Here is a 24,713-nt window from a genome sequence, read left to right as displayed (position 1 = left end):
AGTCGGAGTCAGTTCGGGGATGTTTTCTAGGAAAAATTGGAAAAGTTGGTCATGGCTGATTCCGAGTGGCGCCTGAATATTTCGGCCATACAAGGTTGTGAGGATTTTCTCGATGGGCCATTCAGTAATCGGAAGAGATGTTTGAATGGCCAGTTGTGGGCTTTTGCGAACCTTAAGGCCCTGGGGATGTTCTGCAAGGCGCAGATCTTCTTCGGAGCTTGGATCAGATATGATGAGTAGTGAGAGCGCTGCTAGTAGGTAGTATGAGCATGCGAGCTGGGAGTGGTGTTGCTGATTAGAAATGCAGCTGCGGTGCGCGAGAGCAGCTCGAGCGAGGGGAATTTAAAGCGTCGGGATTTAAGGAAGTCGTATCGGATTGGGCGCGCCGGAAACGGCTAATTAGTAGCTACACTTGACTCCGAGGCCTGCCTGAACTAATGTGAAGCTTAATTTTTGTAATTTCATTAAATACATAAACAGTATATTTTTAATTGTCTAAATAAACTGGAGGATTTGATAATAAGTCGATAAACCAACGTGTACAATGTGCTGAGGTCTCATGGGATTATACTGCTTCAGTAACACACAGTTACTGACACGTGTGTGTCTGTGTGTATTTACCTTCTGTGTGAGATTGTAGATGTAAACCCGTCCCTCTAACTGTGGATGATGATTATAATACAGTGGGGCTCCAACCACAAGGAAGTCAGTGTTGTTGTCTGAATCCAGGTCTAACAAACACAACGATCCTCCGAAATAAGAGCCGATCTGCAGAGCCAACATTCAATAATGTATCACATGTTCTCCTGTACTGTGTTTTTATTACCACAGAGAACCTGCCATGTAGCTGTGTGAGGTTCATGTCAGGTTATCTTAGGTCTACTGTTTAGTTGTGGTGCATGTCTGAGGTCTTTATCAGAATTATGGTGTTTATGACCATGAACCAGTGAGTCCTTGCACCATATCATTGAATAAGCTCATATTTTTAGATAAAAATCTAAACGTTATACTACAATCTGAACAGATCAGGTCCAGCCAATAGGTTCTTCAGTTGAGTCAGAAAGAAACCTCAAACTCATTCAGTTCTGTGTACTTCTCATTTAGGAAAGCGACAAACACACCAGAGCTCTTTAGTTCCCCAAAAGCATGTTGAAATGTAAATATGAATAATGTAAAAATACTGATGCTGTTCTTACTTGTTCACCAGAAATGTTCCTCAAAGCCACCCACTCATTAGACATCTTTTTAAACAGAGTCACCTGACCCCTGTGATTAGATCTTGGTGCTCCAGAGAACACAAGAGAAACGCTGTCTCTCTGTCCAACCACCACAGCGTAACCTGAGCACGCAAACACACACACACACACACACACACACACACACACACACACACACACACACACACACACACACACACACACACACACACACACACACACACAGAGAGCTTAGTTGCTGAGGTTCTGTGTTTGACCTGCACAGCCCACATGTACAGTCATAACATCACACAATGTACCGTTGTATGAATCCGGATTGAACTGGAAACCTTTGAATTCCTTTTCATCGTTCCTGGTTCCTTGCACCTCATACAGTGCTCCACTCCAATCATTACCTCCAACTGCTCCCAGAATGAGACTGTCCTGGAACAGAGAATATAGAAAGGTGAGTTTAATCGTTTGTGTTTAGGTAAATTTTAGATTACTGACTAAGACTAAAATACACCTGAAGCTCACTGCAGTTCATTCAGACTCTCTGTGCTGTAGGTGTGCTGCTGATATGCAGAGTTAGTTTCCTTCTGTTTATGACCCCTGCACTTTTACAATTTAGTGTTTTTAAGTGCTTTTAACAATGGACATTGTCTCGAAGCAGCTTTACAGAACGTAAAGATTAAACAGTCTGTACTGTGGCAGATGTTCAAGATTCAAGATTAATATTAGATATATTTAAATGTGTATGTATTTATGGCCAGTGAACAAGTCTGATGTGACTCAGGTGACTGTAGGGAGGAAAAACTCCCTTAGATGGTAGAAACCTTGAGAGGAACCAGACTCAAAGGGGAGTTGGTATCTGTGGTGAAGGGTGTTTGTTTAGATGTTTGTCTGGTGTTTTATGAGTACCTTATCACTGGCAGCACTGAATCCACTCTGAGACAGCTCTTTATTAAATTTCCTGCCCTTGGCTCCTGAAGACACAAACTCCATTATTCTTTAGTGACATTTACAACTTTAATTTACATCTTTTTACACAAAACACTTTCATGGCACTTAAGAGTTTATCTCTTATTCAGAGTTGATATTACCCTCGATGGCGTAGATCTTATTTTGCAATTTATCCAAAAGTCCTTTTAGTCCATCATAGTCTTTAATCATGAAGATATAGTTGTCATTCGGCTTTGAGCCAAGACTTTTCAGATTCTCAAGACTTACAGCTCCCACCTAATGAAGTAAAACTATGTCAGTAAAGCACTGAATCTGTGAGGAAATGGAGACATGATGAATAACTGATGGATTGATGGACGGATGGAAGAGTGGTGCGTGGCCATTAGTGAACTCACCCCGATAACAAAGCGAGTGATGCCGCGTGACTCACAGCGCTGTATCTCACCATTTGAGATATCAGTAGGACTTCCGTCTGTGATGATGACCAGGGCTTTAGTAGCCTCAGGATCTGCACCAGACTCCGAGTTATCAAACAGTTCTTTACTGGAAAATAAACACAAAATACCACATCTACATTTTCACTAAAACACTCCACAGATATTCTTTAAACTACAAGAATCTGATCAGGACAGATTCATTCATTATAATACAGTCTATGTTAACTTCCATGTTTATGTTTAATTTTTTATTTTAGATGTTTATTGTATGACTTGTACATTATCGAGTCAGTAAAAACACTTTGGTTTTTCAAACATTACTTTTCCAACAAATCAATTACAGAAAAATGTAAAACAAACTATTTACCCATTATCTATTAAAAATGAACTGATTACATAAACCTTTCAGACAAAACACCATGAAGACTGTCTTTCTTCTCTGAAAACCATGCATGAATGTCCAGAAGAGCCATGGCAGATTTACCAACTAACTGCCATGTACAACTACACCATTTTTACATCTGACCCTTGGTGCATTCTAAAGTTCACTGAAACACTTTTTTATAGCAGATATTGGAATTAAGACCTTTTTACTTTCATTATTTCTGAAGGCATCTTTGGTGCATGTGCCTAGCACAACAGTGTGTGGTTATAGTGTATGTTTATATGTGTTTGTTAAACACCTATGTCAAAATATTTTTATTGTAAATATTTCAGGTTCTAATATATGTTTAAGTTCATATTTGTTTATTTAACGGTGTGTAAAATAGTTACATTTATGCATAAATGGGGACAGCGCCATCTGCCTGCTGCATGATGGCATTTAGCATGTGAAATAAGGACCGCCCACAGCAGGGATAATGAGACTGAGCTGTGGCTAAGTCACAAGTTTTCAGCAGCGAAGAATTAAATGTTAAAATGATTAAAAACACATAACTAATTGATATATTGTGAATTTACCTTGCAATGAGTTACTGGTGAAACTGTTTATGTGTTTGGCGTTGAATGTTGTGTTTTATATTGAGTTATTTTTTAGTTTATTACGAGGCCTAATTGTAATTGATTTGTGCATTGTCTTTGTTTTATGTAGAAGTATTGTATTAATTCTCCACGCAGGTTTCCTTAATTCCTGTGTTCTCCATTGTGCAGGTATGTTGTATGATGTGTTGTTTTAATGTGTTTAATGTGTTAATTAATTGTTCTAATTGAACTATGTGTTCGCCGCTAGGTGGGTATGTTTACCCTCCAATTCAATTTAGTTTAATTGAGTTGTTAAGTTTTTCACTGATTTATCAATTCATTGAAAATGTTTATTGAATACACTATACGATCACAATGCATAAAGATTTAATTGATTTTAAAAAGATTAAAAAAAGAACTGTTCTAAATTAACAGCAGAGATAATGAGACCGAGCTGTGGAAGTTTTGTTTTAATTCTCCATGTGGGTTCCATTATTTCCTGTGTTCTCCATTGTGCAGCTCAGCAGGAAGGACTGCCTGGGCAAGACCGTCACACTTATCCACTAGGAATAACAGATCTTACAGTTTTAAAAAAATAATCAGGCTTTTGGGGCGAGACAGAGTTACACAAGCGACAGTGATCCTTTTTATTAATGTGCTTGCAGAGCACATTCTGATTCTCTTGCATACTTATTATTATTATTATTTTTTATTATTATTATTATTATTATTATTATTATTATTATTATTATTATTAATGTGCTTGCAAAGCACATTCTTATTCTCTTGCATACTTCTTCTTCTTCTTCTTCTTCTCCTTCTTCTTCTTCCGGACACTTTTTCGGCACGTAACTTGTCCCGCAGCTTTTGTCCTAGACCCATATTTCGATTTGACACATTCGATTCGACCGGCTCATTGAGGAGAGGTGTGCTATGGTTTTTATAAGCGATTGGAATTCCAGAATTCCCAGTATGGAAGCTCAAAGGAGTGTTTTTTCCCCATAGACTTGAATGGGGAATCTCTCTGTAGATGTGCTAACATCCAAAAGAGGGCAGCAGACACCAGTGAATCTGTTTAAAGGTCTTTAAAGCTTGTTGCTATATTTCACAGAGAATATAGAATAGAATAGAATTGGTGAGCTTCCAGTTTCATTTCATATATATATATATATATATATATATATATATATATATATATATATATATATATATATATATATATATATATATATATAGTGGAATCGCCCCTTATTATCATGATTTTCGTTTGATTCGTTAGGCCCTGGACTACAAACCTGACACCTCAGTGTAGTTTTATAAGCCTCCTAGGACAAGTGAGAGCCGAAACAAAGGATGGATGTGAACTACTGTTTACAGATTTCGGTCAGAAACGCGTTTTGGATTAAAGCGTTTTGGATTAAAAGGCTTACATTTTCCAGTTCCTTAGACTCTTGGGGATTTTTCCAAGCATTTGTTTTGGAAAATATTACCCCAGTGAAGAAAGGGAAGCGTTTAATGGTCACTAGCGCCGCCTAGTGCAGGTGACTATCAACTTGGATTAAATTAGTATGATGGCTATAAATCGCATTATGCTTTGTGTGTGGGCTTAATAAAATCCCGAGAGTCTAAGCTTTCAAACACTATAACATTTAACCATGTATTTAGAGGATTTAATGCTTAAAAGCTACAACGAATTTGATGCAGCCTCATCCCCTAGTGGTGGTGTGCTGTGGAAGGCACGGCGGTCACATATGTTGTTGTTTCTGCCATTTGTATAACTTTTTGTTGTTTTTAATAATTTTTTATTTCACTTTAAACTAATGTCCTTTTAAGAACAGCAACGGCTCTTTTAAGAGCCACCCATTAATTCAAATTAAGCGCATTTTTTCTTTGTATCCTCACATTACATAATTATTTTTTAAACATATGCCACATGTATATCACAAAGAATGATAAGAATGACTGTAATATAATAAAGCTTGGGTACTGTTAGACTCACCATTCTTCACATTAGTGAATTAATACATAAAACCGCAAAGACTTTTTCGTGTTCCTGAATGGAGTAGGGGATAGCGATTCTGTTTAGCATGCAAGAGATTCGGGGTTCGAAACCACCCTTGTACAGTGTTTTTTCTAACACCACATTACTTCTTCTTCCGGACACTTTTTCGGCGCGTAACTTGTCCCGCAGATTTTGTCCTAGACCCATGGATGAGGTGTCAAATCGACCGGCTCATTGAGGAGAGGTGTGCTGTGACTTTTATAAGCAATCGGAATCCCGGAATTCCCGGTACGGAAGCTCAAAAGGGGTGTTTTTTTCCCCATAGACTTGAATGGGGAATTCTTAAAATCTCTGTAGATGTTCTAACATCCAAAAGAGGGCAGCAGACACCAGTGAATGTCAGATCACAAAACGTTGGAAGTAAAGATCTAGTAAAGGTCTTTAAAGCTTGTTGCTATATTTCACAGTTGTTAGAATTGGTGAGCTTCCAGTTTCATTTCATAGTTAATGTGCTTGCAAAGCACATTATTATTATTTTCAGATGAAAGATTTTGACCCCACATAAATGGACACCTTGAAAATGAATTTCATGCCCTGTTCCACTGATTCATATAACAAGGTACGGAAGCTCAAAGGGGATTTTTCCCCCACAGACTTGAATGGGGAATTCTTAAAACTCTTTTATTCTCTCTGTAGATGTAAAGCACACTCTCAAGGTGTCAAATCAACCGGCTCATTGAGGAGAGGTATGCTATGACTTTTATAAGCGATTGGAATTCCCGGTACGGAAGCTCACGTCACGTGTAGCCCCGCCGCCCAAAATTAGCGAAATCAAAAATTTAGCACAACATGGACATGTGACAAATCAAAACACTCAGCACGATGAGGGGAACTTGCCATGTGCAAGCACCTTCACATTTTCTTTAGGAAATGTACCGTTCTAGTTTATTACTGTCATATTGTCACCTCCCTCTCTTTATTCTCTCTCTTCAGGTTAATAAGAAAAATCTTTTCATGGTACCAAGGAACAGAAGCAGTAACTTAGTGCATTCATATAAACCTGATGTTTGTTACTGCTGGAACTTCAGACCTTACACACTTTCTGAACAATAAATATTTACGCTGTGTGTCCCTATATGTTTCTATACTGTTTGTTTATATACAGTAGATATACTTACAGGACGTATCTGATGGCACTGTGTGTGTTTGTGAGTGACTTCATATGTTTTTCTTCATCAAGTTTCTTCTTTGCCTCATTGTTAACATAATCTTTAAAGGTGAAAACTGTCTTGAAGCTGAAAGAAAACTGAACAGCAGCAAACTACAAACACACACACACACACACACACACACACACACACACACACACACACACAGTATTTAAACATTAACTTGTTCCTCTCTATAATATTACTATTATCTCTCCATGTATTGATTAATGTTTTGCTGATAGATGCGTGTCCTGGTAACAGAGCCTGACCTGTTGGGCTTCACTTCCTTCCTCTAGATCTGACAGAATAACACAGAAGCTTCACGTCTGTCTGAGCCTCTCTCACATACCGTGCACCATATCCCTTGTGTGGGTTCAATAATGAAAAAGAACAAGGAGCTGAAGTGCTTAGTGATTAAAGCACTAGTACATGATGGTGCTTGTGTCAGTTATTCCTGAGTGTCAGGTGAGATGCAGTTTATTATTTCTGGCAGGGATTTTTTACTCTCCACTGCACTACTCTCATGAGTTATCAGTGAGCATCAGTGTGAAAAGTGCATGCATCACAGTGAGTATCAGAGTGAACAGTGCATGCATCACGGTGAGTATCAGAGTGAACAGTGCATGCAACCAGAGCCACTGAACCTGCATTAATGATGACAGTAGCCTTAGCCACCGGGTAAGCACGTATGGTTGTGTTGCGGTTAGATTGTAGTGTCTATGGTCATATAACGCGGTGTTTGAATTGTTTGCATGTCGCATTTGTTTGCTTGGCTGAGTATTTTTATTCAATTCCTATTTATCTTGAGATTATTCTTTAACTCCTTACCTTTGATATCTTATTTGTTCTCCCAGTGCCTGCTGCTAGCTGGTTAGCATCACTAGCCTGTTAGCCCAGTTCCATTAGTACACATTACAATCTGATTCCTACCTTTTACAAAGGGCGAACACATCGGCAATACATCTTAAACCTAGAATAACCGCTCGATATACTTTTGATATCGCTACATTCTATTTATTTATTTGTTTTCCCAGCATCCGCTTCTAGCCGGCTAGCATAACCAGCCTGTTAGCCCGGCTACCGCTAGTACACCTTTTCACACCAATTATCTCTGTTGTACTTGCTCTATAACATCATGTCGGTTATGTCTCTGCCTCTGAGTGCAGGTGAGGACACGTTTGAGCTGCACTCTCCCTCTCCACCACCACCGGTCTTCGAGATCCCCACTTGGAACCACTTCGCCCCCCTTTGCGAGACGGACCGTGACACTGTGATCATCGGAGACTCCATCGTCGGCCACATCCGTGTGTGGCGAAAGGTAAGGCCCGGACTCACTGATTACCCGGTGCTCGTGTTCTTGATGTCGCTGCACAGGTACCTAGGGTCGTGAGCAGAAACACCGGAGCTGTGGTTCTTCATGCCGGCTCGAACGACACCAGCCTGAGGCAGTCGGAGATCCTGAAGAGGGACTTAAACACCCTGTTGGAGACGGTTCGCACCACAGCGCCCACAGCGAGGATCATCATGTCCAGACCGCTTCCAACGTTTAAAGTGAATGGTTACAGTCATGGTTACACCATGGTTACAGTCATGGTGTCAGGCTCAGAATCTACTCTTTATTGATAACTGGAATGATTTCTGGGAGTGTCCAAGGCTGTTCCATGCTGACAGCCTGCAACCCAGCAGAGTTGGAGCAGAGATCCTCTCGGACCACATCTCCATGGCACTGCACACCTTCTGATTGGTAAACTACTCTTTAAATCTAAATTTCAATAGCCATCCTTCACCTCAGTACACTGACACAAATGCACACATAGCTCATCCTATAGAAACTGTGTCTGTTCCCAGGAGCTGTGAGCTCAAAAAGTAAATACGTGAGAAGTTCTCAAAATAATCTTTATAATCTAATAATAATTAGACCAGAAAAATGCCAAAGAAACAAACAAAAACAGTTCCTAAAGTTTGGGCTTCTGAACATTAGATCACTTGCACCCAAATCACTTATTGTAAAGGAAATCATCTCAGAAAATAGCCTTACTGCACTCAGTCTAAATGAGTCTACACCATCAGGATACATCTATAAGCATGAGCCTCGTCAGACTGGTAATGAAGGTGGTGTTGTCACTATCTCTAGTGATCTCCTTACTGTTACCCAGAGAACACAGTATAGATTCAATTCTTTTGAAGTGCTCGTCCTTAATGTTACACTATCGCAAATGCACATGAAGAAATCCCTGATGTCTCTTGCTCTAGCGACTGTGTACAGACCCCCAGGACACTACACTGATTTTCTTAGAGAATTCACAGACTTTTATTCAGACCTATTGGTTAACTTTGACAAAGCATTAATTGTAGGAGACTTTAACATTCATGTTGACTGTCAGGGAGCTCTCTGACTCTGCTCCCGTGAGTGCCCCGCCCGCACGGAGCGGCTCGCCTGCTTACTGATTGCTCTCACCTGACTCTCATTTCACTCTCATCAGCCACCATATATAATCCCCTCTCTCACTCCCACTTGCTGTCAGTTATTATCCATGGTTACGCTGAACATTTCTCTACACTCCCGTGGTTATGTTCAGCTTCGCGCTTTCTCCCAAGCGCTCCCCTGGTTAGTACACTGACTGCCTTTCATCCCATATACTCTGGACTTTGTGGACCGCGCTTTTCCGCGCACCACCGGATTACTCTGGACTTTGTGGACCGTGCTTTTCCGCGCACCATCGGATTACGCTACTTCCGTGTTTTCGCATTAAACTCTGTTTGCTTCCCACTACGGCTTCCTCCTCGGTGTCTCGCATAGCAGAATAACTGACCTTAAAAAGTTGAAGGTAGGGACCTTTCCGCTCTTACCTGACAATGGAGAGCCGGCCCAGCACCTCCTCCGACCCGTTCCGGGATCTCGTCACCGCGCTTCGAGCCGCCTTTCCCTCCACCGCGGTTCATCCTGACCCCCCCGGCTATCACCAGCAGCCCCATGGCGCTCCCGGGAACTTTTTCAGGAGATGCTTCTGCATGCCGCGGCTTTCTACTCCAGGTAAACCTCTACATAGAGATGCAACCGCAGCGCTTTCCGTCCGAGCGGTCCAAGGTAGCGTTCCTCATCTCACTCCTGACTGGGAGATCGCTAGCTTGGGCTCAATCATTGTGGGACTCGGCCAGCCCGATGATAAATGTGTATGCCCATTTCACTGCGCACTTTGTCGAGGTTTTCAGCGCCACTTCCGGGGTCCTATCCACAGCCGACCAGCTGCTTAGCTTGCGTCAGGGTACTGATGACATCACTGCATACAGCTTGCGTTTCCACACCTTGGCAGCATCTAGTGGCTGGAACGAGTCGGCGCTACTGGGGGTATATCGGCAGGGTTTGTCCCCAGAAATAAAACTAGCCATGGTGGTATTTGAGGACACTACTGGATTGGAGGACTTCATTAAGAAGTCCCTGGGCCTTTCTCAGCGGCTGGCGGCGTGCCACCCCATGTCACCAACCCCAGGGGTTCCACCAGTCCCTACTACCGCCTCAGACACCAAACCCATGCAGTTGGGCTCTCAGAGACTGTCCAGGAGAGAGAAGGAACAGCCGCCTGGCATCTGGTAAATGCCTGTATTGTGGGAACCCAGGTCACTCCATTGCCAGATGTCCCACGTGCCCAGCGAGAGCAGCGGTGGGTACAGTAGATTTTTCAAGAGACATTTCTACTCTATCTACACTCTCAGTGACACTTCTAACTCCCGCTCTCTCTCTTTCCGTGGATGCTCTGGTGGACTCCGGCTCAGCAGGGAACTTCATCTCGCAGGCCTGCCTCACCAGCTTACGGCTCCCCCGTGAGATTGGTTCCCAGGACTTAGCCGTCCAGACCATCCAGGGACGCCCACTGGGTCGGGGCTGGGTCAAGTACTGTGCGCCGGTAGTGACTCTACAGGTGGGCCTGTTCCACCAGGAGGAGATCCGGTTCATGGTGCTCGACGATTCCACCATCAGCATGATCCTGGGCAGGCCCTGGCTAAGCCAACACGCCCCTGCATGCTCCTGGGACCCTTGCGACGTTCTGCGTTGGAGTACCCACTGCCTGGAGCACTGCATCTCCCGGCTTCCCGTAAGGGTCCCCCAGGCTATGGTAGGCGCCACCAGGGTAGAGGAAGCCACAACGTCGAAGCAGGCAGAGATCCCCCAGGAGTACCAGGCCTTCAAGGACGTGTTCTGTCCTCAGGCGGCCACTCATCTCTCCCCTCACCGGCCTGGTGACTGCGGCATCGACCTGCTTCCCGGGGCTAAGCTGCCCAAGGGCCGAATCTACCCCCTTTCCACACCAGAACATCGAGCGATGGTGGAGTACATCCAGCAGGCTCTTAAGCAGGGGTTCATCACAAAGTCATCCTCCCCGGCTGCTTCGAGCTTTTTCTTTGTGGGGAAGAAGGACGGGGGCCTGCATCCCTGCATAGACTACCGACAGTTGAACGCCCAGATCTCTCCTCTCCCTTACCCTCTCCCGCTTGTTCCGGCAGCTCTTGAGGCCCTAAGGGAGGCACGTGTGTTCACCAAGCTCGATCTCCGGAGCGCGTATAACCTGGTGCGCATCAGGAGGGGAGATGAGTGGAAGACAGCCTTCATCACGCCCTCCGGACACTACCAATATCGGGTCATGCCGTACGGCCTTTCCATCGCTCCAGCAGTGTTCCAGGGGTTCATGAACGAGGTGCTCCGACCCTACCTTCAGAGGTTCGTCATGGTGTACATCGATGACATCCTGATATACTCAAAGAACCTGGAGGAACACCAGGCCCACGTATGTGAGGTCCTAGGGGCACTTCGTTCCCAACAACTCTACCCCAACCTCTCCAAGTGTGAGTTCCACCGTGAGGAGGTGCAGTTTCTGGGCTATATCATCAGTGCACGGGGAATACAGATGGACGAGAGAAAGGTTAGAGCAGTCAGGAACTGGCCCGTCCCGGAGACGATTAAGGAGCTCCAACGCTTCCTGGGCTTCGCCAACTTTTATCGGCGGTTCATCCAAGGGTACAGCCAGATCTCCGCTCCCCTCACTTCTCTCCACAGGGGTAAGGCACGGACCCTGAAGTGGACCAAGGAGGCCCAGGGGGCATTCAAGGTGCTCCGCCAGCGCTTCTGCTCCGCCCCTGTGTTACGTCATCCAGACCCCCGGAGGCCTTTTGTGGTTGAGGTAGACGCCTCCTTGACAGGAGTGGGGGCCACTCTCTCTCAGCGGTCAGGCACCCCACCACAGCTCCATCCATGTGCCTTTTTCTCACACAAGCTCTCTGCGGCGGAACAGAACTACGAAATCGGAAACCGTGAGTTACTGGCAATAAAACTTGCCCTGGAGGAGTGGAGGCACTGGTTAGAGGGCGTGGAGCACCAGTTTACCGTGGTCACTGACCACAAGAATCTGCAGTACTTGCGGGAGGCTCGGAGACTCAATCCCAGGCAGGCTCGGTGGGCCCTTTTCTTCACTCAGTTCCAGTTCCACGTCACCTACCGTGCGGGGGCGCTTAACGGGAAGGCCGACGCCCTGTGCCAGGTCTTCGGGCCTGAGGAACCCAGCGATCCAGACCCCATACTTCCTCCTTTGATCGTCGTGGGGCCTATTGTCTGGGACGTGGACAGCGCGATTCGGGCTGCCTCCATCCAGGAGCCCGCCCCTGGAGGGTGCCCCGAGGGACGCGTCTTTGTCCCCACCGCCTGCCGTCGGGGATTAATCCAGTCGGTCCACGAGGGACCAGGTATGGGACACCCGGGTGAAAGGAGGACGGTCCAGCTCCTTCAGGCGCGTTACTGGTGGCCGAGGATGGCAGAGGAGGTGACCCGTTATGTCCAGGAGTGCACCACCTGTGCCATGGCAAAGGTACCATGCCACCTGCCTGTCGACAAGTTGGTGCCGCTTCCCATACCTCAGCGCCCCTGGTCACACCTAGGGATTGACTTCGTGACCGACCTGCCGCGGTCAGGAGGTAACACGTGCATCTTGGTAGCGGTGGACCGTTTCTCCAAGGCCTGCCGCTTGGTGCCTCTGAAGGGCCTGCCCACAGCCCTCGAAACTGCCGAGGCCCTGTTCCATCATGTGTTCAGGAACTTTGGTCTCCCGGAGGAGATAATTTCGGACCGTGGTCCCCAGTTCACGTCTCGGGTTTGGCGAGCTTTCTTCCAGCTCTTAGGGGTGTCGGTCAATCTGACGTCGGGGTACCACCCGCAGTCCAACGGCCAGGCGGAACGTAAGATTCAGGAGCTGAGCCGATATTTAAGGACTTACTGCAGCAAGGATCAAGGGGATTGGGCTCGTTTCTTGCCCTGGGCAGAGTATGCCCAGAACTCGCTCCGCCAGGACGCCACAGGCCTCACCCCTTTCCAATGCGTGCTGGGGTTCCAGCCGCCCCTGTTCCCATGGTCGGATGAGCCTAGCGACGTGCCATCGGTGGATGCCTGTTACCGGGAGAGCCACCGGATCTGGGAGTCGCACACACCCAGCTGCGCCGGGCGCTCCGCAACACCCGCCGGCACGCTGATGCTCGGCGTCTAGAGTCTCCTCGGTACCGCCCTGGGGATAGGGTGTGGCTCTCCACTAAGGACATGAAGATGAAGCTGCCGAGCCGCAAGCTGAGCCCCAGGTTCATTGGGCCTTTCAGGATCTCCAGGCAGATCAGCGACGTTTCATACCGGCTGGAGCTGCCGTCAAGGTATCGCATACACCCCACATTTCACTTGTCCCTGCTTAAACCTTGTGTCTCGCCTGTCTCTCGCCCTCCAGGTGACCCCGTGGCGCCCGTCCAGCCGGAAGTCGTGGCTCAGCCTGCCGTCTACGCAGTGCGGGAAGTCCTGGACTCCCTAAGGCGCGGGGGTCGCCTCGAATACCTGGTAGACTGGGAGGGTTACGGCTCGGAGGATCGGTCATGGGTGGTCCGGCGGGACGTGCTGGACCCAAGTCTGCTGGCGGAGTTCCATGCTGCCCACCCACGCCACCCGGCACCCAGGGCTAGGGGTCGTCCTCGTCGCAGGGTCAGGGCGTCCGGTGCCGCCCCTGGAGGAGGGGGTGGTGTCAGGGAGCTCTCTGACTCTGCTCCCGTGCATGCCCCGCCCGCACGGAGCGGCTCGCCTGCTTACTGATTGCTCTCACCTGACTCTCATTTCACTCTCATCAGCCACCATATATAATCCCCTCTCTCACTCCCACTCGCCGTCAGTTATTATCCATGGTTACGCTGTACATTTCTCTACACTCCCGTGGTTATGTTCAGCTTCGCGCTTTCTCCCAAGCGCTCCCCTGGTTAGTACACCGACTGCCTTTCATCCCATATACTCTGGACTTTGTGGACCGCGCTTTTCCGTGCACCACCGGATTACTCTTGACTTTGTGGACCGCGCTTTTCCGCGCACCACCGGATTACGCTACTTCCGTGTTTTTCGCATTAAACTCTGTTTGCTTCCACTCCGGCTTCCTCCTCGGTGTCTCGCATAACATTGACGAAACAAACGATGCTTTAGGACTCACATTTTTGGACCTACTCAACTCATTTGGGCATAAACATAACCACTAGAGTAACTCATCCTCGTAGTCATCAGAGGTGGCAAAAGAACACACATCCTTTACTCAAGTAGAAGTACAGATACTCATTTTTTAAAAGACTACAGTAAAAGTAGAAGTAGTGACTACACTCTTTTACTCAAGTTAAAGTAAAGAAGTTTGGGCTCTGACATGTACTTAAGTAAAAAGTCGCTGTTACTACTACCTGTTTAGTGTCATGTTTATATACGTCATGTTTATATACGTCATGTTTATATATATATATATATATATATATATATATATATATATATATATATATATATATGTGTGTGTGTGTGTGTGTGTGTGTGTGTGTGTGTGTATGAATATATAATTTTGGAGTGTGTTGATGAATATTTGTGTTCATCAGCCACAAGAGTGTTACGAAAGGCAGGCACTGATGTAGGTGAGGTAGGGTGGAGTCACATTCATCCCAAAGGTGTTCAGTAGGGATGAGATCAGAAAACAACCACATATAGCAGGAAAGGTCAGGTGACCCAATACTTTTGGAAATATAATGTATACCAAGTGTATCACCAAGGCCATATCCCAAACTGTAGGGAGATTCCAGCTCTGTCCTTGAAAACAACTCAAAATTATTATTATTTACAAATGACAAAATTAATGTTAATTAAATTAAGCACTTCGTGTTTTTGGGTTGACACCAGGGGCAGTTCTAGGGTTTCATCTTTAGGGGGTTTTAGCCCTCAGTGAGAATTTAAAACAAGAAGAGTTCTACTTTTGAAAGACTACAACACACGCGTGTAAAAGTATGGAATAAAAGCAAAGTAAAAAAAATCGCTCTTGGATCAAACTGATAAATAATTTTCTTTCCCATCGACGACATGTCCCGCATTTTAACATAATTTTTATTGTTTATTTATGAAAGTAAAAATTATACTTATAGTTTTAGGTTGGCTGAGATTACAGACAGGGGGCTGAAGCCACCCTAAAAAAGAGCTAGAACCGCCCCTGGGTGACACAATTCGCAACGCATTCGCCAGGAATCCTTTTTGAAGCCGATTATTACAAACATCTCCCTCATATATGGCCATGTGTGTTCAGGAATGTCCTCATTGTTAGTTATTTTAACATCGGTGACTCCCTCTGAATGAACATTAGCCATTCCTTTTGTAGGCGTGCTGCTCATTGTTAGCTCCGCTATCCTTAGTCTATGTCTGATAGCCAGTAAATAATACAGTACACCAGTCACATGGGGAAAAAGCCACACAATGATAGGATGATAGGCTGGAAACAGCGTCCAATGAGAAGGAATAATACTAAAAGTAACGAGTCCGTATTGAAAATGTAAGAAGTAAAAAGTACAGATATTTGTGTAAAATTGTAATGAGTAAAAGTAAAAAGTTGTCTGAAAAATAAATAGTGGAGTAAAGTACTGATACCAGAAAACTTTACTTAAGTACAGTAACGAAGTATTTTTACTCCGTTACTTCCCACCTCTGGTAATCATACACTAGATTTAATAATATCACACAGAATAGATGTCACTGATATCTAGAACGTATCTCAAACTGATGACATCACAGACCTCATAATGTACACACTATCTGTAGAACAATTCAATTCAATTCAAGTTTATTTGTATAGCGCTTTTTACAATAGACATTGTCTCAAAGCAGCTTTACAGAACATAAACATTCAGCAGAAGGTAGACATAATTAATGATGAAGGAAATAACGAATAATAAAAGAAAAAAGAATTAACAGAATAAAAATTCTAGGTTATTATTAGATATATATAGTTCACAATGTGTATGTATTTATTCCCCTATGAGCAAGTCTGAGGTGACTCAGGCAGCAGTGGCAAGGAAAAACTCCCTTAAATTGGTAAAGGAAGAAACCTTGAGAGGAACCGGACTCAAGGGGGAACCCATCCTCATATGGGTGACACTGGGGGTGTGATTGTAATATACAGTCAGTTAAATGTTGTATTGGTGTAAAGATCATGGACTTCGGATCTCCTTAGTATCACAGAGTCTAACTGGAGATGTCTCAGGATTCTTAGAGTCAGCCTCGGCTCAGTGGACGTCCAAAGGCTTCGTCCCACAGAGGACGTTGGGAGCTGGTACAATGTCTGGATCCCTCGGGATGGGTACAAAGAGAGAAGCAGTGGAAAGGGATTAACATATCTGCTGTTCATAAAAATATGCCGGTCTGATGTACTAGTGCATGATACTATAGGACGTATTATGTGTAAGCCTGACTAAAGAGATGAGTTTTTAATCTACATTTAAACTGGGAAAGTGTGTCTGAGCCCCGAACACTATCAGGAAGACTATTCCAAAGTTTGGGAGCTAAATACAAGAACGCTCTACCACCTTTAGTAGACTTAGATATTCTGGGAACTAGCAGAAGTCCTGAGTTTTGTGATCTCAGAGAGCGTGAAGGATTGTAACATGTTAGAAGACTAGTTAGATACATGGGAGATAAACCATTAAGAGCCTTGTACTTAAGTAGCAGCAGTTTGAAGTCAATTCTAAACTTAACAGGTAGCCAGTGTAGAGATGATAACATTGGGGTTATATGGTCATACTTTCTTGTCCTAGTGAGAACTCTGGCAGCTGCATTTTGGACTAACTGTAACCTATTTATTAAAGATGCAGGACAACCACCTAGTAATGCATTACAATAGTCCAGTCTAGAGGTCATGAACGCATGAACTAGCTTCTCAGCATCAGATACAGACAGGATGTTTCTCAGCTTGGTGATATTTCTAAGGTGGAAGAAGGCTGTGTTTGTAGTATGGGTGATATGAGTTTAAAGACAAGTTACTGTCTAGTATGACACCCAGGTCTTTCACTGTCGAGCTAGTAGTAACAGTACATCCCTCTGTATTGTGAGAGTTTCTGTGCACTGGTTTTTGGACTTATGAGTATTATTTCTGTCTTATCGGAGTTTAACAACAGAAAGTTGCAGCTCATCCAGTCTTTTATCTCTCTAAGGCACTGAGTTAATTTGGACACTGTGGCTATTTCATCTGGTTTTGATGAGATATGTAAACTGTGTGTCATCAGCATAACAATGGAAACTAATCCGATGTCTTCTAATAATGTTCCCTAATGGAAGCATGTATATAGAGAAAAGCAGAGGTCCGAGAACTGATCCTTGAGGGACCCCATAATTAACTGGTAATAAACTGGAGGATTCACCATTTAATTCTACAAAATGGTATCGCTCTGACAGGTAGGATCTAAACCAGCTTAAAGCCTGTCCATGAATACCTGTGAAATTTTGTAAGCGATCTAGAAGAATGATGTGGTCTATAGTGTCAAATGCAGCACTAAGGTCAAGTAGAACTAATATTGACATACAGTCTTGGTCCGAAGCTAAGAACAAGTCGTTTGTAACTTTAACAAGTGCAGTTTCTGTGCTATGATGGGGCCTGAAACCTGACTGAAACTCTGCAAAGATGTTGCTCTCCTGTAAGAAGGAGCTCAGTTGAACAGACACAACCTTTTTTAGTATTTTAGACATAAACGGAAGGTGTGAGATAGGTCTGTTATTTGATAGTTCATTAGGATCTAAGTTAGGTTTTTTGATGAGTGGCCTAATAACTGCCAACTTAAAAGACTTTGGGACGTAGCCTAAAAATAACGAGGAGTTAATGATATTAGGAAGAGGCTCACCAGCTTTATGTAACACTTCTTTCAGTAGTTTAGTTGGGATGGCGTCTAGTGAACATGTTGTTGATTTAGCTGTAGTAATAAGTTTATCTAACTCTTCCTGTCCTGTACTTGTAAAGCTGTGTAAAGCCTTAGGTTAAATTGTGTCACTGGTTGCTCTCATATGTTGAGCATCACCTATTTTATTCCTGATACTTTAGATTTTATCAGTGAAGAATCTCATGAAGTCCTCACTACTGAAATGTGATGGAATAGTGTGTTCAGATTTCTGTTTTTTTGTTAAACTAGCCACTGTGCTAAATAAAAACCTGGGATTGTTCTGGTTATTTTCTATGAGTTTGCTCACGTGCTCAGCCCTAGCAGCTTTTAGAGCCTGTCTATAGCTGGACATACTGTCCTTCTACGCAATTCTAAAAACCTCTAATTTAGTTTTTCTCCATTTCCGTTCAAGGTCTCCCTCTTGAGGGTGTGAGTATGACTATTATACCATGGTGCAAGTGTTTTATCTCTAACCTTCTGTAATCTGACTGGGGCAACAGTGTCTAATGTGCTAGTGAATATAGCGTCTATGCTGTTAGTCATTGCATCTAGGTCATTTGTGTTTAAGGGTACAGTAAGAAGTCCAGACAGATCAGGCAGGTTATTTGTGAATCTGTCTTTGGTGGTCGGAATAATGGTTCTACCGAGTCGATAACGTGGTGAGACACAGTTAGTCTGTTCTATAGGCAGTGTGTACATTATGAGGTAATGGTCTGTGATGTCATCACTTTGAGGTATGATATCTATATCAGTGACATCTATTCTGTGTGATATTATTAAATCTAGTGTGTGGTTACGTCGATGAGTTGCACTAGTGATGTTTTGATTGAGCCCAAGTGAGTTTAGTAAGTCCATAATTGTGAGTCCTAAAGCGTCGTTTGTGTCATCAACATGAATGTTAAAGTCTCCTACAATTAATGCTTTGTCAAAGTTAACCATTAGGTCTGAGAGAAAATCTGTGAATTCTCTAAGAAAAACTGTGTAGGGCCCTGAACAGACTAGAACAGACTAACTGTGTCTCCATGTTATCAACTCTGTAGAACTATTATTCCGACCACTAAAGACAGATTCACAAATAACCTGCCGGACCTGTCTTAACTTCTTACTTTACCCTTAAAAACAAACGACTTTGATGTAATGACTAACAGCATAGATGCTATATTCACTAGCACATTAGACACTTTTGCCCCATCAGATTACAGAAGTTTAGAAATAAAACGCTTGCACTGTGGTATAATAGTCATAGTCACACCCTCAAGAGAGAAACCCGTAACCTCGAGCGAAAGTGGAGAAAAACTAAATTAGAGGTTTTTAGAATTGCGTATAAGGCTCTAAAAGCTGCTAGGGCTCTGAGAACCTGGGCAAACTCATAGGAAATAACCAGAACAATCCCAGGTTTTTATTTAGCACCGTGCCTAGATTAACAAAAAAACAGAAATCTGAGCACACTATTCCATCACAGTTCAGTAGTGAGGATTTTGAGTTTCTTCACTGATAAAATCGAAAGTATCAGGAATAAAATGGGTGATGCTCAACATGTGAGAGCAACTAGTGACCCAGTCTCACTTAAGGCTCTAGACACACAACTACAGAGCTTTACAAGTACAGGACAGGAAGAGTTAGATAAACTTATTACTACAGCTAAATCAACAACATGTTCACTAGACCCCATTTCAACTAAATTACTGAAAGAAGTGTCACATAAAGCTGGTGAGCCTCTTCTTAATATTATTAACTCCTCGCTATCTTTAGGTTACATCCCTAAATCTTTCAAGTTGGCAGTCATTAGGCCCCTCATTAAGAAACCTAATTTAGATCCTAATGAACTATCAAATTACAGACCTATCTTCTGTTTATGTCTAAAATACTAGAAAAGGTTGTGTCTGTTCAACTGAGCTCCTTCTTACAGGAGAGCAACATCCTTGAAGAGTTTCAGTCAGGTTTCAGGCCCCATCATAGCACAGAAACTGCACTTGTTAAAGTTACAAACGACTTGTTCTTAGCTTCGGACCAAGACTGTATGTCACTATTAGTTCTACTTGACCTTAGTGCTGCATTCGACACTATAGACCACAACATTCTTCTAGATCACTTACAAAATTACACAGGTAATCATGGTCAGGCTTTAAGTTGGTTTAGATCCTACCTGTCTGATCGATACCATTTTGTAGAATTAAATGGTGAATCCTCCAGTTTATTACCAGTTAATTATGGGGTCCCTCAAGGATCAGTTCTAGGACCGCTGTTTTTCTCGCTATACATGCTTCCATTAGGGAACATCATTAGAAGACATGGGATTAGTTTCCACTGCTATGCTAAAGACAGACAGTGTTTATATATATCCATCAGACATCAGTAACTACAGACCGGTATCAAAAATTCTTGAACGCATTGTCTATAATCAACTGTCTGTCTATCTCTCACAGAACAACCTCCAAGACCCCAACCAGTCTGGTTTAAAGCAGCTCACTCTACAGAGACAGCCTTTTTGGATGTCTCTGAGAAGCTACATGCTGCTACATCAGACAAACTGTCATCCATCCTTATCCTCCTTGACCTTTCAGAAACGTTTGATACGGTCAACCACAAGACTCTCTTATCCACCCTCAAGAGTCTTGGGATTTGCAGATCAGCTTGGGAATGGTTTGCTTCCTACCTGGAAGGACGCTCACATCAGGTAACATGGAGGAGAGTGACATCTGCTCCACACAGACTCTCCACTGGCGTCCCACAGGGCTCAGTATTTGGTCCTCTTCTTTTCTCCCTGTATACTCACTCTCTTGGTGAAGTTATTTCATCACATGGGTTCTCTTACCACTGCTATGCTGATGATACACAACTTATCTTCTCTTTCCCACCCTCAGATGCCACAGCTTCTGATCGGATCTCAGCATGTCTGGCAGAAATTTCATCATGGATGACTGCTCATCAGCAAAACTGAACTGCTGTTCATCCCAGGTGATTCATCCCCAGGTCATGATCTTGCTATATCCTTGCACAACGATCTGATCTCCCCTTCAGCCACAGCTCACAACCTTGGGGTAACCATGGACAATCAACTGTCCTTTTCCTCTCACGTTGCTAATGTGACTCGCTCATGTCGGTTTCTTCTCTACAACATTATAAGGATTCAGCCATTTTCCCCACACAGACTGCTCAGGTACTTGTTCAGTCTCTTGTCATTTCTAGACTGGATTACTGCAATGCACTGCTGGCAGGTCTACCTATGAACGCAATCCGTCCTCTGCAAATGATCCAAAATGCAGCTGCCCGGCTTGTTTTCAACCTGTCAAAGTTCTCACACACCACCCCACTGCTGCGATCCCTCCACTGGCTTCCGGTAGCTGCACACATCCGATTCAAAACACTGATGCTGACTTACAAAGCCAAAAATGGACCAGCTCCCTCTTACCTCAAAGCCCTCATCACTCCTCGCACTGGACCCCGCAACCTCCGATCTACTAGCACTGCTCGACTGGTTCCACCATCTCTCAGGGTAAGAGGCAAGTATACAAGATTCTTCTCTGTTCTGGCACCAAGGTGGTTGAATGAACTTCCCCCAGAGGTCCAGACAGCTGATTCACTGGCTATTTTCAAGCAGCGATTGAAGACCTACTTATTCAGGAAACACTTCAACTAGCACTTCTTTCCTTATCTTTTGCATTAAAAAAAACAAACAAAAAAAAAAAAAACGTTGACACTTTATCATTGTAACTTTGAACAAATGTTTTAAACTCATGGTATCTTAAGTATGTAACCTAGTGAACCAGCATTAATGTATTCAATGTTAGAGATTTAAGCACTTATGTAAGTCGCTCTGCATAAGGGCGTCTGCCAAATGCTGTAAATGGAAATGTAAATATCATCAAAACAAGATGAAATCGCCAAAGTGTCCAAATTAACTCAATGCCTTAGAGAGATTTTTTTTTTTAACTTTTTAAAGTTAAATTCCGATAAGACAGAAAAACTACTTATAGGTCCAAAAACCAGTACACACACTCACAATTCAACTCCCATTTAGAGGGTTGTACTGTTACTAGTAGCTCGACAGTGAAAGACCTGGTGTTTATTAGACAGTAACTTGTCTTTTGAAAATCATATCACCCATACTACAAAAACAGCCTTCTTCCACCTTAGAAACATTGCCAAGCTGAGAAACATCCTGTCTGTATCTGATGCTGAGAAGCTAGTTCATGCCTTCATGACCTCTAGACTGGACTATTGTAATGCATTACTAGGTGGTTGTCCTGCATCTTTAATAAATAGGTTACAGTTAGTCCAAAATGCAGCTGCCAGAGTTCTCACTAGGACAGGAAAGTATGACCATATAACCCCAATGTTATCATCTCTACACTGGCTACCTGTTAAGTTTAGAATTGATTACAAACTGCTGCTACTTACATACAAAGCTCTTAATGGTTTAGCTCCCATGTATCTAACTAGTCTTCTAACACGTTACAATCCTTCACGCTCTCTGAGATCACAAAACTCAGGACTTCTGCTAGTTCCCAGAATATCTAAGTCTACTAAAGGTGGTAGAGCGTTTTCTTATTTAGCTCCCAAACTTTGGAATAGTCTTCCTGATAGTGTTCGGGGCTCAGACACACTTTCCCAGTTTAAATGTAGATTAAAAACTCATCTCTTTAGTCAGGCGTACACATAATACATCCCATAATATCGTGCACCAGTACATTAGACTTGCACATTTTCATGAACAGCAGATATGTTAATCCCTCTACACTGCTTCTCTCCTTCTACCCATCCCGAGGCATCCAGACATTGTACCAGCTCCGATCGTCTTCCGTGTGATGAAGATTTTGGACGTTCACTGAGATGAGGCTGACTCTCTGAGAATCCTGAGACATTTACAGATCTACCAACTCCAGTTGGACTCTATGATACTAAGAGGAGATCTGAACTCCATGTGATCTTTACACCAATACATCATTTGTAATCACACCCTCTAGTGTCACCCATATGAGGATGAGGTTCCCCTTGAGTCTGGTTCCTCTCAAGGTTTCTTCCTTATCAATTTAAGGGAGTTTTTCCTTGCCACTGCTGCCTGAGTCCCCTCAGACTTGCTCATTGGGGATAAATACATACATACATATATATACGTATATATATACGTATATATATACGTATATATATATATATATATTTTTACTTTATTAATCCTCTATATTTCTCTTTATGTTTACCTTCTGTTCTTTGTTTGTTCTGTAAAGCTGCTTTGAGACAAAGTCCATTGTAAAAAGCGCTATACAAATAAACTTGAATTGAATAGTTGTATGTTGTTGTAGTGGTTTGTATGTTGGGTGGTGGTTGGTTGTGTGGTGTTGTGTGTTGTGTGGTGTTGTAGTGGGTTGTCTGTTGTGTGGTTTTGTGCGTTCTTGTTTGTTCACCTCGATAGATGAGTTTTTGAGATTTGTCATAATGTCCCATATGAAGTGTTTGTTCTTATTGAAGTCAGATTCCTGCATGCTTTGAGAACCGTCGAAAAGGAAAACCAGGTTGACTTTACTCTTATTGCATTCTGTAAAAAACAACACCACAATAACTGGATATTTATGTGTCTTAGTTATAGTACAACACCATGACAAATTCCTGACATGAACAGTGTTTAGCTCATGGTGTAAGAGCTTTGTTTATGAGAGTGAACACTCATACCTTGGAAAGCGGGGGTGAAACTGGTGGTGAAATCCAGACTGCTGTTGAACTGGTAACAGATTCCATTCAGATATGAGTTTCCATCACACTCATGAGTGACACTCGGACTGCAACTCTACATCATCACCAAATGGGAAATAAAAATGACACTTAAAACATTACCATGATAGTCTCATTTTTACAAAACAATCCCATTGTCCTAGGAACATCAGGGGATCCGTGATGGAAGTAAAGCCTGAATGTCTTGTGGTCTTTAAGTGGAGAAATCCAAGCAGAACATTCTTGGTAGAGAACTTTGTTTACTCCATAGTTCTGGATAAAACGACTTTCACTTTATTCTCTGGAGATTTATTAAAAATCTTTTTTTTTAATTTGTGAAAATCTCTTCCACCGCTTGTGACTAGATGTCACGCCACACGGTGTGTGCTTTGTCTGTCTGGAGGCTGATAAGTTCTGGTGAGTTTGATGGATTTATCGGTGTTGTCAACATTCTAGTCTGATGCATTGTGCTGACTAAGAGCATGATTTATTTTGCCACCTCCAGTGGAAACTTTGTCCAGTGCTTAGCCTTGGAACGATGGAGTTGTGGTTGGATTTTGAATTTCTTGATGACTTCTTTCTTGATAAAGTGCTATAATATAGAGCAGCTTATGGAAATGCTTTAATGTCAGGAGCTAAAAATATAAGAATGTGAAAGCTACAAGCATCCAATGGAAGGAGTGTGTGTGTTGGGGAACTTGTGGAGGTTGATAACATGTAATACAGCTGCATTCTGGATCGGTTAAAGTAGAAAATGTACAAGGCCCCAAGTGTCCTCTGTGGATAGAAATTGTTGGATGTTCCAAATGTAAGAGAGAAACCAGAGTGTTTAGAAACTAGAGTGTTTAGCAATGAAAGGAGAGAATGATTGTTGGTTGTCCAAAGTTACACCAACATTACAGTACATGCATTGTTGTCCAGGGAGATCACAATATCCTGCTTTGGGGAAGTTTCTTTGAATATATCCAGCATCTCAGTGGTGTTGGTTGAAATTTCAGCT

General features: G+C 43.3%; 2 protein-coding genes across 7 annotated transcripts in view; both read right to left on the bottom strand.

Annotated features, from left to right (window-relative positions):
* Nucleotides 1–23,825, bottom strand: part of LOC125139423 (integrin alpha-L-like) — a 43,983-nt gene extending 20,158 nt beyond the window's left edge. For all 6 annotated transcript variants that reach the window (XR_007138480.1, XR_007138479.1, XR_007138481.1 and 3 more), the window contains exons 1-9: nucleotides 23,675–23,825; nucleotides 23,410–23,540; nucleotides 6,737–6,879; nucleotides 2,555–2,702; nucleotides 2,300–2,435; nucleotides 2,118–2,182; nucleotides 1,517–1,640; nucleotides 1,197–1,339; nucleotides 622–768 (exon numbers count right to left, since the gene is read on the bottom strand). Coding sequence is in view for 3 of the 6 variants with exons in the window: in XM_047803428.1 (XP_047659384.1) it covers nucleotides 622–768; nucleotides 1,197–1,339; nucleotides 1,517–1,640; nucleotides 2,118–2,182; nucleotides 2,300–2,435; nucleotides 2,555–2,702; nucleotides 6,737–6,879; nucleotides 23,410–23,487 (984 nt within the window). In the remaining 3 variants the exon portion in view is untranslated. The remainder of the gene's footprint in view (nucleotides 1–621; nucleotides 769–1,196; nucleotides 1,340–1,516; nucleotides 1,641–2,117; nucleotides 2,183–2,299; nucleotides 2,436–2,554; nucleotides 2,703–6,736; nucleotides 6,880–23,409; nucleotides 23,541–23,674) is intronic.
* Nucleotides 1–24,713, bottom strand: part of sp6 (Sp6 transcription factor) — a 64,134-nt gene that overhangs the window by 29,120 nt on the left and 10,301 nt on the right. The window lies entirely within an intron of this gene.

The sequence above is a fragment of the Tachysurus fulvidraco genome, chromosome 18 (assembly GCF_022655615.1).
Source record: "Tachysurus fulvidraco isolate hzauxx_2018 chromosome 18, HZAU_PFXX_2.0, whole genome shotgun sequence".
NCBI classification, from domain to species: domain Eukaryota; kingdom Metazoa; phylum Chordata; class Actinopteri; order Siluriformes; family Bagridae; genus Tachysurus; species Tachysurus fulvidraco.
The sequence above is the reverse complement of the archived record's forward strand: the minus strand, read 5'-3'. Positions and strand labels throughout refer to the sequence as shown.